This window comes from Aspergillus wentii (genome assembly GCF_001890725.1).
Source record: "Aspergillus wentii DTO 134E9 unplaced genomic scaffold ASPWEscaffold_2, whole genome shotgun sequence".
NCBI lineage: Eukaryota > Fungi > Ascomycota > Eurotiomycetes > Eurotiales > Aspergillaceae > Aspergillus > Aspergillus wentii.
The window spans coordinates 259,159-281,411 of record NW_024467833.1 but is presented as its reverse complement, the minus strand read 5'-3'; the positions used below and the strand labels follow the sequence as shown (position 1 = coordinate 281,411).

Genomic DNA, 22,253 nt, shown 5'->3' with positions numbered 1-22,253 from the left:
CTGGCTGATACTTGACAGTATTGAGAGTGTTATTTATCGTCTTTTATCTCGAATCATAACACCGTCAAAGTGACGTTCGTGATGGCTCACGGTCGCTCGCTCTCCGCCCTTTCTGTGCTGGTGCTTTTCAGCCAGCTATTCCTCCAGACAACAGCTGTTCCTCTATCTACTACAGAGGATACCAAACGCGAGCAAGTGCATCTGAGCAGTGGTGATAACTCGCCCTTCTCATCGCCCCTGGATGATATCTCCACCGAGCAAGACGCAGAGACCTCGGCTTTCCCCGGCATCCCATCCTGGTTCACCTCAACTCTCCAGGCCCGCCGTCTCCTCGCCCTCTCCACCTCTGGCGTTGTCTCAACCATCTTCCCCGAATCTGCTTCTCACGTCCCATCCCCAGTCGTGGGCCAATCCATCAGCCTCCGCGAATACACCGCCGACTGCGACGAGGCCCTCCCCTCCGGCAACGGCGGAGATGGCAGCCCAACCTTCCTCGCCCTGAACGTCGGCACGACCTTCAGAAACACCGCTGCCGGCTCCAATGTCAGTCTCGAGCTCGACTGGTGGGAGCACCTCGATGAAACTGACCCCCTCTTCCCCGGTGCCCCCCTCAGCCCCGCAAGTCTACCCCGCGTAACCCTTTTCGGATACATAGAGCCGTTTGAAACACCCATCCCCAAGGACACCGAGAAAGCGCTGAGAAAGTGCTATCTGGCTTCGCACCCGGACGCGGTGGTCTGGTTGCCGAATAAACTGGGCTCGCCGCATTCGAGCTTCTGGGCGAAGATGGTGGTCACCCAGGTTTATTGGATTGGTGGATTTGGTAATATGGCGCGGATTGGATGGATGGATGTGGATGATTGGAAGGGCATTCGGAGAGTGGGCAGGGAGTCGAATGTTGGTGATGGACGGGGTTGGGAGGATGTGCGTCTTCCTGGGGAGAAGGCGTAATCTATGCCATGCACATGGACATGGACATACAGACTGATCATGCTAGCTATCTCTGTAACTGGCAAGTCTATGAAGCTATGAGATTAATTGAGTTCTGTTTATATCTATTCTATCACGTCGATGACGGTCTTTATCTCGATCCTTATCAAGCCATGCAGGGATATCCCAATTCACCAATAAACACCGCCAGCGACTATCTCGAAGCTGCCAGATCCTTATCAAGGCATGCTTATCATCGTCCAGACCACGGCTGCAATGCAACTTATATACTCATCGTGCAGTTGCAGTATCGCATCGTATCCATCGATCGAAACATCGCAATATCTTCGAATTATCTGCACTTCCATTTTCGGCCTCGAATGCATACAGATTAGGTTGTCTCTGATGTCACCGTGTAACGAGGCCCTCCTTGCATAGCGATAGCGCCAATTTTTCTTTTCTTTTTCCGACCTCCCTCATCTCCTTTTCTCCTCTAATTATTACATTCAATATACCCTGGTTAAATCCAGAGGTAATTGAATTGAAATTTAATCATGAACCTGAAATACAGACCGCATCTGCGCGTCACCCAGCACAAGTCGGCGTTTGCGGAGGGAAATGCGCGCTGGACGAATCGTGATCTGGACCCGATTCCGCGCGGATTAAGGAAATGGGGCGTTTGGAGTATTGTTGGTATGCATATTATTTATACAAATTACATATATGGAATATGGTTGATATAGTGTGTGTATGTGAACTGATGATACCCAGCGTACTGGATCTCCGATGCCTTCAACGCCGCAACCTGGCAATTCGCAAGCAGCATCATGGCCGTGGGACTGAGTTATCGCGAATCACTGATAATCGTGGCCGTGTCGTTTTTCATCATATCCTTCGTGATAGCAGCCAACGGCGCCGTGGGCGCAAAATACCACATCCCCTTCCCCGTCATCGCGCGAGCCAGCTGGGGCTTCTGGGGCAGCTACGTCGCGATCATCTCGCGGGTGATTCTCGCTGTATTCTGGTTCGCGATCCAGAACGTCAACGGCGGCAACGCAGTCCGGGTAATGATAGGTGCGATCTGGCCGTCTTTCTTGTCCCTGAAGAACGACATCCCAGCCAACCAGGGGATCACGACGAATGGGATGGTGGCGTATACGATTTTCTGGCTTGTGCAGTTCCCGTTTCTGTGTTTGCATCCGGATAAGTTACGCTGGGTGTTTGTGGTCAAGTCGGTTGTGGTGCCGGTTTCGTGGATTGCGATTCTGGTGTGGGCGTTTGTGGCGGAGGGGGGAGGGGGGATGTTTGAGCAGAGTGTGACGGTTAAGGGGGCGAGTTATAGTTGGTTGTGGTTGGGGAGTATGAATTCTGTACTGGGGAATTATGCTACGTTGAGTGTTAATCAGGTTTGACTTCTTCCACTTTGAAGGTATGGATGAGGGTGAACTGAACTGACATGTATAGTCTGATTTCTCTCGCTACTCCCGCGTCAGCCCAAAATGGCAACTTCTATACATCCCCATGCTACCCATCGTCTTCACATTCATCTCATTCATCGGCATCGCAGCCTCATCAGCCGGACAAGCGCGGTACGGCGGCGACATGTGGGATCCCCTCGTGCTAATCAGCCACTGGTCCAGTCGAGCCTGTCGCTTCTTCGCAGCCTTCTCGTTCGCCCTCGCCTCCATGGGCGGGAATATCTCCGCAAACTCCATCTCCGCCGCAAACGACTTCACCGCGCTCGCACCACAGTACATGAATATCCGGCGCGGCCAGGTTCTCTGCGCTTTACTGTCGTGGTGTCTAGTCCCCTGGAGGATCCTCGCATCGGCTGGCAACTTTCTCAACTTCATGTCTGCGTACGCCATCTTCCTCGGCCCGATAGCGGCAATAATGATGTGGGATTTCTGGATAATCAAAAACCAGAAATACGACACCCTCGCTCTATATCAGCCGTGGAACGAAACATACCGCTACTCAAGCTGGGGCGTGAACTGGCGCGCGATCGTCGCGTTCCTTGTTGGCGTAGCGCCAAACCTACCCGGGTTGATTAATTCCGTGAATACACATATCGATGTTGGTGTGGGAATTCATCCGTACCAGTTTGGGTGGCTTTTGGGGTTTGTAGCCACGAGTTTTGTGTATGTGGGTTTGTCGTGGTGGTTTCCGGTTAGGGAGGCGTTGGTTGAGAGGGCGGTTATGGCGGAGGATGTTTACGATGAAGTTGAGGGGGTGGGGGTTGGTGATGTTTCGGGGGATAGTCAGGAGAATATGCAGAGGGTGAGGGAGGGGGTGGGGGAGAAGGGGAAGGGCTTAGTATAGCAACATGTCTTGATTAGGTAAAGTAGAGAATATAGTTGAAGTGATGTATAGCATGTTTGTTGTATTGAGTTTATCGTACAGATAGACTGTCGGCAAGGACAGTAGCTGCTAGATGCAGTTGGAATGGTATTTGACGACTCTCCGCCAACAGAAGATTGCGTCCAATGGCTTTGGACGCGGCCATAAGCTTCGTTGAGGCTTCTTTACCTCGTGGCTGTTAAGGGGGAAACGCTCTGGCACGACGAGCGTCTTGCCCGGCAAGAGACGTCGCCAAGTCGGTGAGATACAGCGAAAGCTTGCCATACTTGCAGGCGGCCTCGTAGCTGTAGTAGAGGCACTATAAAGCCGATGTCATCGTAATGAGTGTTGATCGACCGGTGGGAACTCGGAATTCAGGTCAACCAGCTGCAGACCAGACCACTTCACGGCCCCGGCCCATACGCAACAGCCTCCCTCAATACCTTATTCACACCAGAAGAAGCCCGACCAAGCTCTCCTCCCTCCTTGCGCGCATTCTCCACGCCCCGCTCGATAGCCTTCATGAACCGATTGGAGAAAACACGATACCGATCCTCACGGGTTTCATACATCTCACCCTCCTCATCGCGAGGCTGCCCGAACAAATTCAGATACGAGTAAGGTGTCGATGACTGAGGAATCATATGCTGGTTCGTCTGGCAGAGAGGAAATTCCCAATTCGAAACACCGGTTGGAACCTGCTCGTCGTCGGACTGCATGACGGTGTCTTCTTCCGGTTTCCCGATTCCTGCGTTGAGGAAAACAGCTAGACCCGAGAGGACTTTAATCATTGGTTTTCCCTGGCTTCCGGATTTGCCGAACGAGGCACGACTCGAGGACCATTTTGATGATTCCTCCGTGTGCCAGCCTAGGATGGACAGGAAGCAGTTGATGGTTTTGATCCAGGCGCCGGCGCAAGAGACGACTTCTGACCCTGCGACGTCGACTAGCCAGGAGAGAATCTCGACGGCCGAGAGGCGAATGTCGGCTGCGAGATGGGTCATGCCGGCGCGGATGTACGGCATTAGCTGTGCGACGTGGTCTTCCACGTCTGTCGCGGGGAGAGACCGGAAGAGCTTGAGTAATTGAGTGCGGACGTTGTTGCTTCCGTCCAGAATAAGAGGCAGCAGACTTGGTAAGATGACGCTCACCGGCTGCGGAAGGGGAGAATCCACAGGCCGCGAGACGATGGACGTAGTCAGGTGAGCCAAGGAATCCCTCCGCTGGGTATCCGACTTGGAAGTCAGAAGCGAGACATGATGGGAGAAGACAGCGTTGGAAGATGGAGCAGTGAGTCTGAGCGATTGTTGGTTCAAGACAATTGCTACAGCGTATTAGCTAGGCCGTATGTAGTGGTGGTATAGAAAGAAAAAATTACACTTTGACTGGAAACTGGTGTCTGTAAAATTTTCCGGCTTTGCCTTGGCCTTTCCGACCTTGAGTTTGGGTTTCTGGAGAAAGTCAGTGACTGCACGGTGGATGGGATATTGCGTCGATATTCACCTGGAAATCCTTCTGCTTTTCCTTTTTCTTCTTCGAACTGGAACCCATTGTTTCGTGTACGGGTCAGAGGTGTATTCGTGGCCAGTAACGATAAAAGAAGTATTCTAGAGAGAAATAACTGTAGAACAGTTCTTTTAGTTAATCAGACAAACGCCGTGGTTGATGGCAATCGTGGAATGAATTGAGTTGGTGATGGCTTCAATTTCAGTTGATTTTTTGATGGCGGTCATGTGATACATCACGTGCTTCTGCCTCAGGCATACATTGTATAGATCTAGATGCAGGCATTGTTTATTTGATTGTCGTCATGTAATATTTAAAATTAGGCTATGGTTTGCTGCCTATCTTGTCTTGTTCTTTCATCGCCACTCTGCTGTCACGTCGAATAAAATAGGCAGATGTCGAGTATGCCTAAGCAAGACTACTACTTCTACTCGACATTGCATTCTCTTTTCTCCTCTCTCTCCATCATCCATCATCAACTATTATCAACCTCCACCAACTGCTATCAATTATCATTGATTATTACCTTGTCTGTCATTTCATCTTTATCATGGCCAAAGCATCACCACTAGGCAATCTGGCCAAGCTGCCATACGAGATACGGCTTGTCCTCTGGGACTACGTCCTTTGCCTCGAATTGCATCAAGAATCGCCAATAGAGCAACTGGGCATCCTTCGAACCAGCCGAGAAATACACGACGACATAATTAGCCGCCTCTACAACACGATTGACATCCACATTTCCCCGGTTCTCAATGAACCCACGGCAATATTTCCCCGGATGCGCAACGCTGCATCCCAGCCAGCAGTGTTCTACAGAGGCCACAAGTTCTCTAACCTCCCCTATGACGAGATAAATCTGGCTATCCATCTGTATGCTCCTGATCCTCGAGACCCAGGACAGTTGCTTTTACTATACGAGAGGGCGTTCGAGTTGATGCGTACTACCCTGCGTGGTGTTTGCTCTTTTCAACATGTTGATATCTGCTATCACAAGAACAACAACGTCGACTGGCAAACTGACGGAACGGCACATGAAACTGTCAAATATCCAGTTCGACATGGCCGTTTAGACCAGAACATTGTATTAATCCCTTTTCTTCGGCTGCAGGAAGTGAACAACCTAGAAATCATCCCATCAGGCCCAAGGATGAAGAGAGCCGTGAGTCAAGGCTTCATCAAGTACGCCTGTGAATTTATCAATCAAAACGGAGATGAACTGTATTTGTCAGGAGAGAATATTTCCTTTCCAGATGACCCTAAATACGCCACAATTACTCCAATGTTCCGCCATGTCAGAGAATTGGCCGACGACATGGAGTTCTTCCTCGACACTCAACTGGATTATCTTCCTGGATATACAGCAGACATACTCCGATTGAGACGCTTGATGGACTGGTTCTGTAGGAGTCCAACCGACTATTCGCCATATGCTAAATGGTTTCTATACATTCTTCGATTCCGTCCAACGTGCGCCAAAACCCATGACCCGGGCCTTTTTAAGCTCCTCAACCGATACAAGGCTGTGATCACGACATTTGCTCTGCTGAAGCCCCCTGGTTCAAGATTCGACTATGTTAACTTGGAAACGTGGAAAAAGATATGGCACGAGGCTTATCCCAAGGGATATCCTCCCTTGCCACCAGCAGAATCGACGCGAAAGAAGAATGTGCTTTTTGCTTGCGAATCATACAAAATGGCGACCCACCCTCCTTTTGATGCATTCTTTGTTGCGTTTATGAGATGGAGATTCAGGAGATGGCCGTCAAAGTATCGGAGGCCTCCATTATACAACTGGGGGTTGACGATCGAGAGACGTTGGTGTGAAGACTGCGACTATGTAGGGTTCGAGTATGGGTGTTGTCTATGTAAGAATCTGTGGGAGGAGTCATTGTATCGGAATTACTATGGCTCTGACTGTTGTTCGTCGTGTGGTAATCCAATGTAGATTGTTCAAGCTGTCTATCTTGCTATTTTCATATTGTCTATGTGTTTTATGTATTGTTTTATGTGTGTGCATGAATGTATCTAATATGAATCCATCTTTGATTCCGCCCCGTTCTTTCCCATCAACCATATAAATCAACATGCACCTTCCACTTCCACAGAACTACAGACCCAGCAATTATCTTCTGCTTTCTGTCCCGTCTTCTTTTTCTTCTCTTCTCTTCTCTCCATATACCAGCTCGTCGTTGCATCCATTGCTTTTTGGAAAGACCAGCGGTTATCTTGCGATATTTCGCCATTATCACGACGTTCGTATACTCTACTTACAGACCTCCTGCCTTCTCCCCCCTTGCACTTTTTCTTTTCTTTTCTTTTTTTTTTAATCGTCTTCAATAGCAGGCATGTCGCCATCGACCCCCCGAAAAAGCCTGCCGCCCATCTTCGTGAATAAAGACGGTATGTATTCTACGTCGGACATGGCCAACGCTGAATATGACACAGGAAACCCATCGCGGTCATCAGTCCCTCCTGGCTCTCCTTTGTCTCCAGCTTGCAGTGGGTCAGCACCGCTGACCGGGGCAAATAAAATCAAGCTGGAGTACGATAAGGTTAGCCACCTTCAGTTCTACGCAGCCTACGGAGATTACGCGGGGTGCGTGTTTAACCACCTGAAAAAGGTGGCAAAAGAGGACGTGGGTACTAGCCTGCCAGAGAAGGTGGGCCTCCTTCGACAAAAACTACTATGTGACAGCGATGTCACATCCGTGAAGGAGGGTCCAGTTGCAAACACCGTGAGGGAATGCATCCGCATTCTCCAGGAGCGGAAGTTCGACATTAACCTTCAGATGGCTTGCCTGGCAATCGATATCTATGCCAAACGTAACGAGTTCTGCCATGCAGAGGTGGGAAGAGTCAATGCCGCCAAAGATCACAGCCGCTGGACGGGTCTGATAAAAACCGACATCGATAATCTTCCCGGGACTTTGCCAGATTCATACGTTACCTATGGTAAGGATATCTCTCTTATGCTAACCTTCTTTCAAGGGGCCAAAGAGCGGGAGAAGACGTCGACTCGAGACCGGGCGTGGGCTCATCTCCAGCGACATCGGAAACCAGAACGCGCGGAACCATATCTCTACGGCCTGGCGGAAGACCAACAAAGGCGTGCCTTCGACCTCGGCGATTTCGGTGAACGTGCCTACGCTATCGCACGGACAAATGCGGATTGGAAACCGAAGACCGTCTATCCGATTCCTGGTACTGGGGACCGGAAAAGGCCCATCTCGGACCCAACCGCCTACATCTCAAAGAGACAGAGGGTCATTGGCTCTTTGTCTTCCGAGGGGTGTCACAGCGAGATAGTCGACAACACCAGGGCTTGCGACCCTACACATTCCCAAGCCGATGTCGAATCTTTTCGGGCGTCTTGGCGCGTCAACGAAAAGATGGAGGCCCTTCGAAAGTTGAACGCCGGCAAGGCCTGCGTGGCATGGAAAAGTATGGAGGCTGTGGTTGATGCCGCGTTGGCTGCTATGGGAGCGGGGGAGGTGGTGGAGGAGGAGGTGAGGAAGAAGGAGAGGGAGAAGGAGGATAAGGCTAGGGAGGAGGTGGATAAGGCGAGGAAGGAGAGCCGAGGGCTCTAGGTATGTATCACCCTTTCCCTTTGGTGTATGTGGAGGTTGATGCCATTTATCGGGGAACATCTACGACGACTTACCCCCAGCGATGAGCTCGCACCTTACCGTGGTGCTGGGGTCTAGTAGTCCTCGTTGAGGATGAAGCTAAGACGAGCTCCTGTGTATGATAGTCACCTTATTTGCAATGACGAGCATTTAGTATATACATTCTTTGGTGCGTAGAATGAAGACATACTGTAGAACACCGCCCTGGTAGATCATAAATCGGTTTTTGTATACAGAGACGCCACGAAGCGAACATGGAATAGCGCAAAGGCGAAAGGAATTTATTGCATTATGTTCACTGCTTTTAAATGGCTTCAGACCTACACTCGAAAATCACCAAATACTGCAAGGCAGCAACCGATGACGGTACGGCAATATAGATATTCACGTCGGGTAGGCCCTGTCACTTCATCTTATTACCTCGTACAGTGCCTTCGATTTACCCATAGTCCAATCCATTCACGTAACAGGCAGGCATAAATACCTTCTCTTTCTCTCTCCCTCTTTCTCTTCTTCTCTTCTTCTCCCATACTCATCCTTCTTCTGCTTTCACAGCTCCACCAGCATATTTTTCTGGCACTTTATGTTCTGTCGAAACATCGACAATAGTGCCACCGAAGAATCATCTTCGAAGCCGTTGTCGGCAGAGGCCTAGTCTCATGTCCGCTACATGCAGTCAAAAATCAGAGACTGTGCAACCGGCGACCGTTTGTCACTCGATCGAGAACTTGGTAAATCTCTCAGTCAAGTCTAATTGATCAATCTAATCGAAGCATCAACGATAGTGCCACCGAAGAATCATCTTCGCGATAGACTTGATGGAGCAGGAGCACATCCCTATCCAGGCATGTATCACTTGCGTCTTCATCGTTTCCTTTGAACTGAACTGACGGTGTGAAATTTCCAAGGCTGTCCGTCCCTCCCAACTCGCGGGAACCTCCGGATTCCCATACTCGACTGACTCACCAGGGAAAGCCGATTTGCAGTTCTGCAGAGTTGACATCGACGCTCCAAGTCATGGTCCTTTAGGCGACTTCCATCTATTTATTCCCGTCACGTCAACACAACTGTTACACAGAATCAAAGTATGTTACTTCCAATGAGATTCTCCTCGACATCGCTGACAGCCCCGGTAAGGAATGTGAAATCAATGCGCTAGCACAAACTTGTCGTCAGAAGAGGTAAAGAGGACCTTCATCTGCGGGATATGAGAGCCGTGAAATATGCCCACAGGGCTCGCTGCCGCCGTTATATCTTTGATATCGACGCTCCAAGAGGTAGTCGCAACCCGCAAGACAGCCCAAGTCGACTACTCTTTGTGCTTTTCGACGTTCCGTCCTGGTGCCCTGAACCCTGCATGCGGACGACGCGGTTGTCTTCAGAACATCATTATTCTACGATGTTCTTGGGAACGCTGGGTCTGTCAATTCTGTCATAGAAAAGGGCATATCATGCCCCCGGGGTATCATTACCGGAGCCTATCTGCGACATGTTCTATATCACAGAATCTGCTATTTATGCAACAGACGCGGGCGGCATCATGCCTCAAACTTATATGGCGATCGCAGTTGTCGGTACACGATGCCGGGATTTGAACTATTGCGGTACGTTAATTTGATATTTCAGCGCTGGCAACATTACGAAAACCGCCACTTAGGATGGGCACGATCCCTCCCCTGAGACCATCTATCCGCGATCCTTGACTGTCGATGGGGAATATGAATATCTTCCACGGCTAATCATTGGACAATCTACTGATTGTTATTTTCGAACACGACTCATGTTGATCGAGCAAGGTCTAAAAGACATTCTATGGTCAACACCACAAAAGGGGAATTGACATCCATGCTTGTACGCTTGTGCTTATTAGAGGTCAAGGCAAATCAACTTCATATTTGTTTGATTAACATCCTGATTATTCATGGTTTGAGTGCTGCGTAGCTCAGGACGCATGAAATGTTGATTTTGCCTGATGCTTATTACAAACTGACAATTTTTTGAATAAGCCAGCTCCTTGTTCCATTTCTCCCCTTTCACCTGTTGCTCCTCGATATGCACAATTCCTTCATCGGTATTAATAGAAACCGTTGTAGTGATTCTCTCCACTCTAAGTGGAATGGGATGGACTGTTTTGTTGAATCTTTTCGTGGATGAATGTACTATGTGCAACTGTATTGGCATTGTTTACTTAGTATTCTATGCTTATTGTGCTGTTCTTACTTTCGTATACTATCACTCGATGTCTTCATTCTCCATAACCAAGCGTATACAAGAAGTTGATGAGCCATGGATGGAACTGTGGATGACAGTAGTAGACAGATAATATTGATTATCCTTCGAAGTGATATACGTAGCTATCAAGTGTAGACACTCCTTCCATCTGTTTATATCACACCACGCCTTCCAATCAGATCCACCATCCCCATGGCTCGAGCATCGGTGGGGAATGGAAATGCGACGATCAAAAGACAGCCTCATCCGACTGGAAACTTCATCTTATCTTTATTCTTCCTCCTCCTCAATTAGCCTCATATCATGTCTATATCTATGCTTCAAAATGGTCGTTGATGCTCTTCTCCGCTTCCGCCGCACTCCCCCTGAACAGAAAGCAACTCCCCACAAAGATCATCCCGCGGAATCCCCCAGACAACAACATCTCCTGACCATCGCTGAACTCCCTTCCTGGTACGACGCCAACCCATTCATTCTATCCGGATATCGCCCCGAAAGCCAATCATGGTGGTCTTCCCTGTCCAGCTGGCGATACTGGCACAATGAATCCTGCAACATCTACTCGCATCTCATCCCGGGCTTGCTCTCGCTCCTCGGTCAGGGGTCGCTATACGACTATCTCCGTGTGCGATATACCAATCTGTCGACCTTTGACTGGTTTATCATCGCATTGCAGCTTCTCACAGGCACCATCTGTCTCCTCACCTCGTCGCTGTTTCATACCGTGCTGAACCACTCCGCTCCTGTCGCGTATCAATGGCTTCAATTCGACTACGTGGGCATCATCGTCCTCATCCTGGGCAATTTCATCAGCGGTCTCCATTTCGGCTTCTACTGTGATCCTGGTCTCAAGCATTTCTACTGGTTTTTGGTTCGTACCGTGTCTACTCTGCATCCAAGCAGCATCACTAACCACCAATAAAGATCCTAGCCTTTAGCTCCGCAACAGCCATCACCCTCCTCAGCCCCAGATTCACAGGCCCGGAATGGCGATCCTTCCGGCTCGCCAGTTTCATCTGCACGGGTCTTTCGGCGTTTGCGCCAATCGGCCATGCGTGGGTGCTCTGGGGTCCCGAGTACCTCGCGGCGATCGGGGTGCCGTATTACCTACTCGAGGGTGTATTCCTCATCATTGGCTGCTACTTTTGGGAGGTGAGTATTCTGCACCTGCATTTGGAGTATGGATAGCGTTCTAACCGAGATACCTATAGCGAATGGTGCCGGAACGGCTTTTTCCAGGTAAATTCGACATCATCGGCCAGTCACACACCATCTGGCATGTTTTTGTGGTATTGTCAATTGGTGCTCATATCCACGGTCTGCTGAGTGCATTGGACTACGTGTACAACGAAGCATCGTGTCGAGTTGTATAGTTCATTATTCTAATCAACTAGCTCCTACATTCATCAGCATCAATGCCATCTATACGAGTATGGAAAACTCACCCCTAGACCCCCCATCCAACGCCCTCGCCACACTCTCCTGTGCAGCCTGCAACATCCCCTTCCCTCTTTGCTCATCCTCTTCAGACTCCCACGCCCCAGCCCTCATTCCACCAGGCACATCCGACAACCGACGCGCTGGCGTCTTCGTATCCCCTGATCGCACCATCATCAGCCACTTAAATAGTAAACAGAGTAATGTAAAGTGCAGTGCAGGGAGAGTAGGTACCAGGCTGCATTGGCGCAGAAACCCGCTCTGCGATACTACTCGCCGACTCGTCGGATTTGTTCGTCAGCGATTCGGTTTCGATGGTTGTTGGGACGGGGTCTGCTTCTGGTTTTGTTACTCTTCACCATCGTGTCATATGTAGATAGATAGGATAGGGATACCCTCTGCCAGGGATTGGTTTTCATTCTTGGTTGATTAGTAGAGGATCTAGATTAGATTGGGCATATGTACTTACGCTTTTGTTGGACATTGTGGCTTGGATGTAGTTGTATCTAGAGAAATGATGGAGATAGTTATAAGGTCATTTGTGATGTCATTCTCACGCAGTCAGACCCATGGCTCACTTCTACGGATCTACATTGATATGAGAAGAAACAGTAAGATAAGTATGCTGTATTACCGAGTAAACCAGCTAAGATCTATAGCAAGCTAGAAAGCAGAATCCCACAAACACCTGCTAGGACTAGAAATCAAAGAAATCACAGAGATGCGCACTTCTGCCCGGCCCCAAGCCTGAAAATAAAACGACGCGCGAGAAAATAGAACAATATGCAGAGAAGAAAATAAAAGAAAAGCAGGCAGAACAGACAAGGCTGGGGTCCGGAACAGACGCGATTGTATCGTATCAATCAACATAATGAAATCATGCAGACAATAAAAATAAAAAAAAAGAACGAAAAAGGAAGACAAGGAAAGGCTCGAGTATCCAATTTCCCCATCCCACGCTGCAAATGCGAGGCTGGCTTTTGGTGGATTCATGTTCGATTTCCACTTGGATTAGTGTCAAGCCCCGCCAAAGCTCAAATATTCCGAAAGAAAAAAAGCATCGCATCACTCGTCAACCATAAGGAAAGCCCAACGTCGACCGGTCATGTTCAACATGCTGTATCCTTGCTGGTTGGTCTCAAACACCAGTCATTACAGAACAATTGACCGGCCGCGACCATTATTAGCAAACACCTTGCTCGTCGTAATGTAAAAAAAAGAAGCCACCCTCAGTTGCGTCATGTCTATATGGTCGTGGCATAAGAAAGCGTCGGAAAGAAGAATAAAAAAGAAACCCGAACTGTGTAATAACCCGAAAGATGAGAGAAAGCATTTCGGCTCTACAAACTCATCGTCAACCATTCCCACTCTTGGCTTGCTCCCTGTCCACCAGCGATACTGTGGTTCGCGGGGTTCGCAGCTGCTGGAAGAACAGCAGGCGCTAGTGGCACCACCTTGGATCGTCCCGAAGAGCTGCTCGACTTGCTGGCGTCTTCCCCTGCGTCTGCGTCCGTGGCCTTTTCCAGCCGTCGCTGACGCTTCGGTGCCACCTGCACGGAGCCCCGGACTTGACTGGCAGCCGTTGCAGAGGTCGACTTGGGCGGTGCGGCCGCAATAGGCACCACACCGGATTTACCCATAGCACCTGATGTCCTAGAAGCGGGTGCAGGTCCTGCACTTTGGATCGCTGGTGGTGACTCAGAGGCAGTACCACTTTGCGCGCGGCTGGAGGTGGGAGTGATGGCCGATGCCTGCTGTACTGAATTTTTGCGTGCGGTTTTCTTGGACGACCGGGAAACCCCAACAGCCAGACTGTTGGCGCTGCTGCGGTTTCGCTTTTTGATAACGTCTGTCTTGAGGGACAGCGGTCGAACCACACCATGCAGTTTCAGGAACAGACCACAGGCGTTGCAAAGCGGTTGGCCTTCAGGGTTACGTCGCCACAAGGGTGTTGTTTGGGTGAAACAGTTGGTACAAGTGGTCGGCCCGGCGTTCTGCTCGCCATTCTTTGATCCACCAGGGCTCGCGGGACGAGACGGAACAGCGCTGCTCAGACCGGATTCGGGAGGCGTGTTGGGAGATGTATGAGTATTGCCATTCACGTTCTGCAACAGCATCTGGGTGTTGGGCGTCGAGGTAGTGCGAGCGATCTTTTGACGTCTAGGATCTTGTTCGCGGTTACGGACTTCGCTGACCGAGGCAGCTGACCCATGAGCACGGCCCAGACTGCTGCCATGGTTCCATTCCTGAGGTGTATCCATCATGTCGGACGATCCGATGGTGACATGCTTGCGGTGCTGTCCGTTAAATCCAGGCAGCGAGTGGAAGGAGCCCGGGAACCCTCCTTCCCACTGCATGCCCGAGTTGAAGTCGTTGGAGTTGTCATCACTAAAGTCGACTGGCATAGCCAGACCGGCACGGTCGGGGAATGTGGTGCTGCTGTCATCATCTTCATTGTCAGAGTCACCAGGGAAGCTGAACATGTTGGCGTGGGAGGTGGTGGAGAAATCGGGCCCACCCAGGACCTGGGAAGGATCGACATGTTGCGGTTGCGTCATCGAAAACCCTGGGGAATGCATCGTCGATGGTGGGCCACTGACGTGATTCATGTTCTGCTGCTCGTTGTTTCTGTTGTACATGTACTGAGGCTGCAACGATGCGGATAGATTCGACTGGCGCTGAGCCACATAATTAGGAACACGCCTTTGAGTGCGAGAATCCATACTGGGCATATCAAAGTACATCGAGTGCTCACCATCGTAGGCAGGCTGAGGAGTCGAAGCGGTGGACTGATATCCCGAGGGTGGGGGCGAAAAAAAATCGGTAGAGTTGAGGGACGAGGCGATCGGAGTTTGTGCGTACAGGTTGGCAAATGGGTTTCCCGAGGTCATAGGAGAATCGCTGGGCGAAAAGGTAAACTGCTGTCCATGATATTGAGCAGCCGAAGGAAGGATGGGGTCCTCGCCGAGGCCAAAGGTATCGAGGCCGAAAGGCACGCCGGGGGAAGTATGGTTATTGTGGCCATTCTGATGAGCGAAAGCCGACGAAGATGCATCCAAGGCGTAATCAGGCACGCCGGCTGACAGATTGGGGTCGTGGGCCAGCATGGCGTTGGACACGGGCGGCACCTGGGGTGACGACTCGGCAGGTCGTTTGCGGGTGGGGACTTGCAGGTTTGCGAAGGACTGACGATCGTCGATGCTCGTTTTGCGCACGCGACGTGGAACATATCCAAATTCACTGTTCCTGCGTTGATCTTGGGGTGGGTGGGGGAACGAGGCGGGCACGGGGGTCGACTCGGCAACCTGGTCCTTACGGGTCTTGATGGGGATAGCACCGGAGATACCACCCCTTTCAACGGGCGGAGATAAAGGCTGTTCAGCGGGGGATTCCAAGGGAACGATGAAATCGTCGATATTCATAGGATCGGGAGTACGTTCGGGGTCCATGGCACGGTCGGACTGGCGTAGTTGAGCAATGCCGCTGGGGCCGGAGCTGTTGGTTCTGGTCGGAAGTCTGTGGGACGAAGAGATAATGTTAGGTCACAAGACCGAGAGTGGTGTGTGTGTGGGATTCAAGGGGACAACATACCGGCTCTGCATGACCCGTTCCCGTTCCTTGCGTTTCAAGCTCACGGTCATCATTCGCCAGGTGAGATTCTCCATGCGCTCCTGGTTGGGCAACTGAGCCTTGGTCCTAGAATAGAGCCTCCATATCTGCGTAGCCAGCGGATCCTTCTTTTGCATCTCGTCCGGGCAGTCGAAGCCGGGTCGAGAGCCACCACTCCTCCACTCGGGGAAGAGAGAGTCCTGAAGCAAGCCCTCTTGCTGGACATTAGAGGAATCCGGCGGACTTATGGGGGAATCAAAGGAAAACTCGTCGGACAGCTGGGAGGAATGGTTGAAGTTGGAGGACGATCGGTCAGCGTCGGCGTTGTCGGCCCCGGAAAAGGTCAAAGCAGCGGTTCGAGTCGGTCGCACTCCCCCAAAGCCTCCATGGCTCATCCCCGACATGGTCCGGCTGAAGTGCTTATATAGCGGTAAAAGGCCCTCTTCTTATTGGGGGGACGGGGAATGAGGGCTGGGGGTGAGAGGAAAGATAAGAGAGACCGAAGGAAAATAGATAGGGAGGAAAGAAAAAGGAATACGGCGACGAGGGAGGGGAAAGAGAGCAAATAATGCGTGGTCAATCGGAGGTGAGGGCGTAATAGAGAGCAGAGGAATTCCACTCTACCCGCCGTAAACGACGAGACCCTGTCAAAAACCCAATAAAATATGCAGCCACCGTCGGCAGTCTAACTCGATCGTTGTGTGTTCCAGCAGAGTGACTGGGAAGGAAATAGAGGATCTGGATAGATGGAATAAAGAGTGTTAAATGATTTCCTCATACGGCGTAGAGAAATGACGGAGGCAGAGACACTGACTGACCTTGAGGTTACGAGTACAATAGAGTACACTCGAAGCTGATGAAAAGAAGGAAAAAGTAAAATAAAACAAAAAAAAAAAAAAGAAAAAGACGAGCGATCCTTTCCCTCTTCTGTGATTTGCTTTTTCTGTCTCTCTTTTCTGTCTGTTCTCTCTGCGTTCTTGGGAAGAAGGAGGGGGGCTAGACCCTCCAGGCGCACATGGCCGAAAGCAACAGTGGTGGGCTGGTAGATTTGGAAAAACCCCCGGTGGAGTGGACAATGTCCGATCGAGCAAATAATTAATTCCAACAGGGGACAGGATGGATAATGGTAATCAACGAAACTACTGTCGGGGAGGAACAGGGAAGAGGCGCAAGATTGGAGGAAGAGAGACTAAAGTCGCAACCAGTGAACCAGGATGCGTTCTAACAGAGGGGGTGGAAGGACGGTGAGTGGATGGACACCGTTGGGGAGGGGAGAGATTAGATACGAGATGATGAATGGATGGAAGGGCAAGGGAATGGAGTAAGAAACCAGAATATAATAAGATCGAGGGGAGGAAGAAGAGGGAAAAGAGAGAGAAAGAGAGAGGGAAAGAATCGAGGATGACGAGGCGGAGGAGAAGAGAGAGAGAGAGAGAGAGAGAGAGAGAGAGAGAGAGAGCCGTTCCAGAGTGACGGCACCGGTGGAATTCTTTTTCTACTTTCCCGCCGTAAGAAATGGAAATAAATCGTTTGATTCCCATCCATGCCTTTTTTGCCCTCCCAGAACATGTGCAATAATGATTTTGCTATACGTAGAGCCATTTGTTAACAGCAATATAGACGATTATTCTCTGATATTGCTTTCTGATCAACAGTTTTCCTTTCTTTTTCTCTCTCCCCCCTCCTCTACTTGCTTTTTTCCTCTTCGTCGTCGTTTGGATTGGGCCTTTTGGAATTAGCTTTTTGATTGAAATGGCCTGTATGGCGGTAATACCAATACAGGTATGGGCGTTGTATTATACAGACTGCTGTGGCAACTCGGATGATTTTGGCTTTAGGCTTTTAACTTTGGGGCATTTATTCTCGAAGGCACACTACTGCTGGCTAAGAGTCTTAGGGCGGTTGCATGGCTTAAAATTAGTGCCTCAGTCAGCCTGGGCGTGTTACTCGAGAGCCATCACCCAGCAGCCATAATGCAGATATTATACAGCAGAGTCCAGGATCAATCAATCAATCAATTACGATTCCACTGCGGAAAGAGAAATAAATTAATCCGAAGTTGATTGGCAGTAGACAAAGAAAACAATACAGACCCATGGAAACACAAGCTCAAATCAAGCATCAACCGGACATTCGTCCCTTGATCCATCATCACAGTTAATCTATTCGGGGAGATGATTATAGTCCCGGTAAAAGCGATACTTTAGACTACTGCTCTGCCTAGTACTGAATAATCCCTGCATAGACTCCGGCCTATACTTTCCAGGCTATAAATGGTCCATCCGGATACATACAGTAGTTTGATACTATCAGATTGGCCCTAAAGTTTGTACTACCAATTGTAAATGATAATATCAATGTTATTACAAATATGAATAGCTTAATCGAGTCCTCCATCATTCTAAAACGTACCGTCTGATTCAAACAGATGCATTTGAGATCTCTGATGTCTCAATCCAAATAATCGGCACCGAGCGCCAATGGCTCCTCCGTCTACGGACCGCAGCGGGGTAAGTCTATTCGGCCAAGTCCCGACCCGACCACACGAGACATGCGACACGTTGCCTCCTGAGACACGATATGGGCTTTCTCACTTTGCATGCATAACATGCCCCTGCTCTGCACACTCATTCCTTTGGCCTGAGCTTTGAGATACCGTGGACCCTGGGTATGATGATGGGTGGAATCGGTGGATATGTCAAGAGTGGAGGAGCCATTGCTCCGTGCATCGGAGTAATCCACTCCAGTAACTCAGTTGAACATGTATGTGCTACCGTGCGACGGGACAGTGCCATTCGGCCAGTGCAGGAATCCCAAAGGTGGGTTTTGCAGTTGCTGCCCGAGTCAGGAAGTGGAAATCGTGCACTATGCATCCAGCTGAATCAATATTGATATCAATGCTCATGCTGACAGCTGATTTCGGTTGTCGGTCCTCAGCACCGGACTCCCGGAGTTAAGCCAAAGCGCTGCGGCGGGGCGGAATCCAAATAACAAGCAGTCCGTCTGGACCGGACGAGCCCCGACGAGAGATAGGTGAGTCAACCTAGATCGCAGAAGACAGGCCGCTGGGTCGCTGAGCACATGGCTTGCCAGATTTAAGGTTGATCATACAGCCATTTGTATAGAGTTGACTTTGCTGTATGCCGAGAAATCGTATTCATGTCCAACGACCTCCATGATCTCATTGATGGTGGATGCAACACGCACGGAAAATAATTTTCCACCCAACACGGGAAAGGAAAGAAGCTAACCTCAAGGCTAGGCATTCCGGTGCCTACAATTGCAGTCGTCTAGGCCTGTATGATTGATGCTCTTAATACTTCCGAAAGGCTGAGAAGGCCTCTTGGACCTGTCGGAGCTGCTGCCACACTCACCGAGAGGCGTTAGATCCCTATCTTACCCGAGGCCGTATGCAGACTGTAACAAACGTGTATACGGTAACTTTGGTCACGGCGTTTCAGGTAAGGTATTACCACCTTATTCCACCAAGACATTTGGCATCCATGGCATTCGTACCTCGCCAGTAAAAAAATGAAACAAAGACGACGAGTATAATAATCCATCCATCTTGGCTCGTTTGACTGCGGGGTTCCTGCCACCCGTCTTCTGGTAAGGCAATGCTGATGGCCGATCGATCATTTGGAAATCCCTCCAATTCAGCCGGGATGTACCTTGACCGTTTAGTTTAGCAAAACTGAAAAATAAATAACCCATGCAATTGCGGAGAAATAGTAGCATGATAGTTGTGCGACTGTTTTAATAGACGCTGTGAAACGATATCCGGTCGAGCAATCACAAGCAAGATGATCAATCTGGGCATTTCGAGGGATCACAGACAGCTGAGCTTTCCCCAAGCCCCAGACACTGCGCGACAGGGCGACAGGCACGGGACAGCCAGTCGTCCAGGGAAACCGTTAGCCATCGTCAGTCCTGTCAGCGGAGCAGTGTTGTCATGATTCAAAGTAAAACGGCGATGCCATTCGTCGAGGAAGCACAGGGCAGTTGGCGGAAGAGCAAAACCATCGAAGTTAGTAGGAACAGGACAATACCTCGACTGCTCCAGTGGGTTCTTTCTTTTTTCGGCCCCACGGGATGGGCAGCAACCAGAGAAAGGTTCCACCGAGGCTAGCAGCGGTTGATAGCGAGCAAGATAAGCTGATAAGACTTGTAATTAGCCTTGGTCATCGTTAGTGGTGATCGGCGATAGATCATTGCGACGACATTGTTATGTCATTTGATCTCACTTGCGTCGGCCACTCTGTTGTCAAAAATATTTTCACACCAAGACATGAGGTGAGGCAAAGGGAATATGAACCACGACATAAAAACAAAAATAAAGTGCTGGCATGCTGGACAACCCTGGCAGGTGCGCGAGTGGCAAAAAGATTGGCGTTCGATAGGCACTGAAGGCAAAGTGGGTCTAGTGGCGCTCCTTATCAGTGCATGCTGACTAACCTCGGTCCTCCCATTGGGGCCATCGTGATATCCCTGATTCATGAGGTCTGTGATAATTTAGCATGATAGCGATATAATAAACATCGAGTCGAAAGCAAAGCCGCGCAAGACTCAAAGCGCAGTCGGCAGCATGGACGATGATCCCGGGTGGATATCAAGCGACAGCAATCTTAATATCACCAGAAAGGGGTGTCGTGTGCCTGAGCTAAACCAACAGATCCACTGTCACTGATAGACCAGAATGATATCAAATAATGAATATCATGCACTGGCTACTAGTGGCATCGAGGTGATCAGCTTCAGGGTGAGCCAACCTCACTAGGAAACAGTCCAACACGGCATCGCCAACGAGGCTAGGTTTCCACGTCATGCACAACCAATATACATGGCGTATAAGCAACCAGGGGGGGTCGGATTCAATAATGGGAATAATAGCATGATACACACGATGAACATACCGAAGGCAGTGTGGTGTGGACCCTGCTCAACGCCAGACGGCATAGGCGATCCATCATCATGCAGCACGAGAAAGTCAAGCATCCTATCCCTCTGTCGTGTAAGGATCCCAAGACATATCCCCAGTTTCCGCCACATGCGAAAGGGTGGATCGAAGTCGGAATGCACCGGTCACTAAATCGAGAGCAGCCAGGACAATGGGAATCAATCGGATGGGAGCACTGGGCATCGATGTTTTCGGCTGTGATGGCACGGTGTCTCAACCGGGTGGTAGTACTTTTGTCCCAAGGCCCGACATTGGGATCTCTTCCTTTTTTCCCCTCATCTGCACCAGCTTTCCTGCGGCTCCAGCGGTTGCGTCGGAATAAGCACAGTCGCCCCCTGCGTCTTTGGGCGCGTTCTTCCGCAGGAAGACGCAGGACAGTGGCAATAAGAACTCTCCCAACACGGTTGCGTTATAAGAAAGCCTATCCGCCGCGTATCGTGATGATATTGATGGCTGAATGATAGTCTCGGGGAGGGTAGGCTGGCAGGATTTCGCCTTCGGAGGTCGGAGAAGGGCGACGTGGTCGACTAGCCATGCAGGAAAGAGGGGGCAAAGAGTAGAATGAACTCGAAAGCAATATATGGAATATGACACCACCATCAACCTCTTGTCGTAGTGTATCCATCGAGGTTCCTTTCGTGGTCTGGGTGGATGGGAGGGAGGGGGGAAAGGGCGTGGAGATATCTCCAGGGCTATAAAGGGGACGGCATTCCGCAGCCACACCAGCAGCGGCGACACACTTACATGTTTGAATGGATGGGAAAGAAGCAAAAAGAGTTGAAGCCAAATACCCAGAAATGCTTAATGTTAAGACGACTTCCGGGCGCCTCTATATATACCATGAGGGAAAAAGGATACCCAACGAGAAAGGGTTATCATCACATCCCACCGAAAATTTTGGTGATAAGACGTGATCTTGGGGGGAATGGCGGTCAACTTGCCAGATTGCCCCCAAAAGCAGCGAGAAAGGGGGGGGAAGAAAAGAGAAGTATTAGTATGGGCTGGCTGGAATAGCACAGGTTTTGTACGATTCCTTTCGGTCTGGGGAGCACAACAGCCGGGCCACCGCCACGGATGACGGGGGGTTGGCAGGATAAGGATAAGGATAGGATAGGACATTGATAACTTTGCATACACGCTTCACCCTTTAGGCGCCAGGAAGGCCCTCGAGATAAGACGGCGAATGGCAGCGGACACGTCATTTTCGGGGATGAGGAAGAACTTGGTAAACACCCTGCAATCAGAGACTGAACAAATGATTTGATTCCTAATGCTACATCACCAGTTAAACTTTGGCTGTTATCTATCTTCTGATTCTGAAACCCAGAACGGGCGTCAAGTGGGATTGATCGGCCTCTGCTCTCCATATCTCTCCAGATTGACCCCGGATTGGCCTTTGTGTCTTTATTTTAATATCAAGACCAATTTTGCTGGGGATCAGCGCGCTTCCGTTTTGACATCTCTTATCTGTACAACACAATGCAACATGTGAATTGACCCACGCCTGCTACGATTTATAGGTGGCCATTCTCTCCCCCCTGCTTTGTCCAGCGCACAGGTAATTCTGCTCTCTATGATAAGCAGCAGCTTATTGTATCCGACTACACATTCTA

General features: G+C 50.0%; 5 protein-coding genes across 5 annotated transcripts; 3 read left to right on the top strand and 2 right to left on the bottom strand.

Annotated features, from left to right (window-relative positions):
* Positions 1 to 81: 81 nt before the first annotated feature.
* Positions 82 to 3,252, top strand: ASPWEDRAFT_105474 (uncharacterized protein; the record flags this gene model as incomplete). The annotated part of the gene is made up of 5 exons (XM_040827727.1): positions 82 to 947; positions 1,175 to 1,237; positions 1,502 to 1,623; positions 1,702 to 2,336; positions 2,395 to 3,252. The coding sequence occupies 5 exons, from the start codon at positions 82 to 84 to the stop codon at positions 3,250 to 3,252; spliced, it is 2,544 nt and encodes an 847-aa protein (XP_040691818.1).
* Positions 3,253 to 3,674: 422 nt separating this feature from the next.
* On the bottom strand, positions 3,675 to 4,821 carry ASPWEDRAFT_104042 (IPI1/TEX10 family protein; the record flags this gene model as incomplete). The annotated part of the gene is made up of 3 exons (XM_040827614.1): positions 3,675 to 4,594; positions 4,649 to 4,721; positions 4,774 to 4,821. 3 exons carry the CDS (start codon positions 4,819 to 4,821, stop codon positions 3,675 to 3,677), a joined length of 1,041 nt encoding a protein of 346 aa, XP_040691817.1.
* A 505-nt stretch (positions 4,822 to 5,326) lies between these two features.
* Positions 5,327 to 8,419, top strand: ASPWEDRAFT_734279 (uncharacterized protein; the record flags this gene model as incomplete). Its single annotated transcript, XM_040839331.1, has 4 exons — positions 5,327 to 6,644; positions 7,120 to 7,179; positions 7,225 to 7,731; positions 7,768 to 8,419. The coding sequence occupies 4 exons, from the start codon at positions 5,327 to 5,329 to the stop codon at positions 8,364 to 8,366; spliced, it is 2,484 nt and encodes an 827-aa protein (XP_040691816.1). The 3' UTR covers positions 8,367 to 8,419.
* A 2,543-nt stretch (positions 8,420 to 10,962) lies between these two features.
* ASPWEDRAFT_105127 (hemolysin-III family protein) lies at positions 10,963 to 12,010 on the top strand (the record flags this gene model as incomplete). Its single annotated transcript, XM_040827699.1, has 3 exons — positions 10,963 to 11,508; positions 11,562 to 11,789; positions 11,849 to 12,010. 3 exons carry the CDS (start codon positions 10,963 to 10,965, stop codon positions 12,008 to 12,010), a joined length of 936 nt encoding a protein of 311 aa, XP_040691815.1.
* Positions 12,011 to 13,414: 1,404 nt separating this feature from the next.
* Positions 13,415 to 16,087, bottom strand: ASPWEDRAFT_48470 (uncharacterized protein; the record flags this gene model as incomplete). Its single annotated transcript, XM_040837107.1, has 2 exons — positions 13,415 to 15,590; positions 15,666 to 16,087. 2 exons carry the CDS (start codon positions 16,085 to 16,087, stop codon positions 13,415 to 13,417), a joined length of 2,598 nt encoding a protein of 865 aa, XP_040691814.1.
* Between the last annotated feature and the right edge of the window lie 6,166 nt (positions 16,088 to 22,253).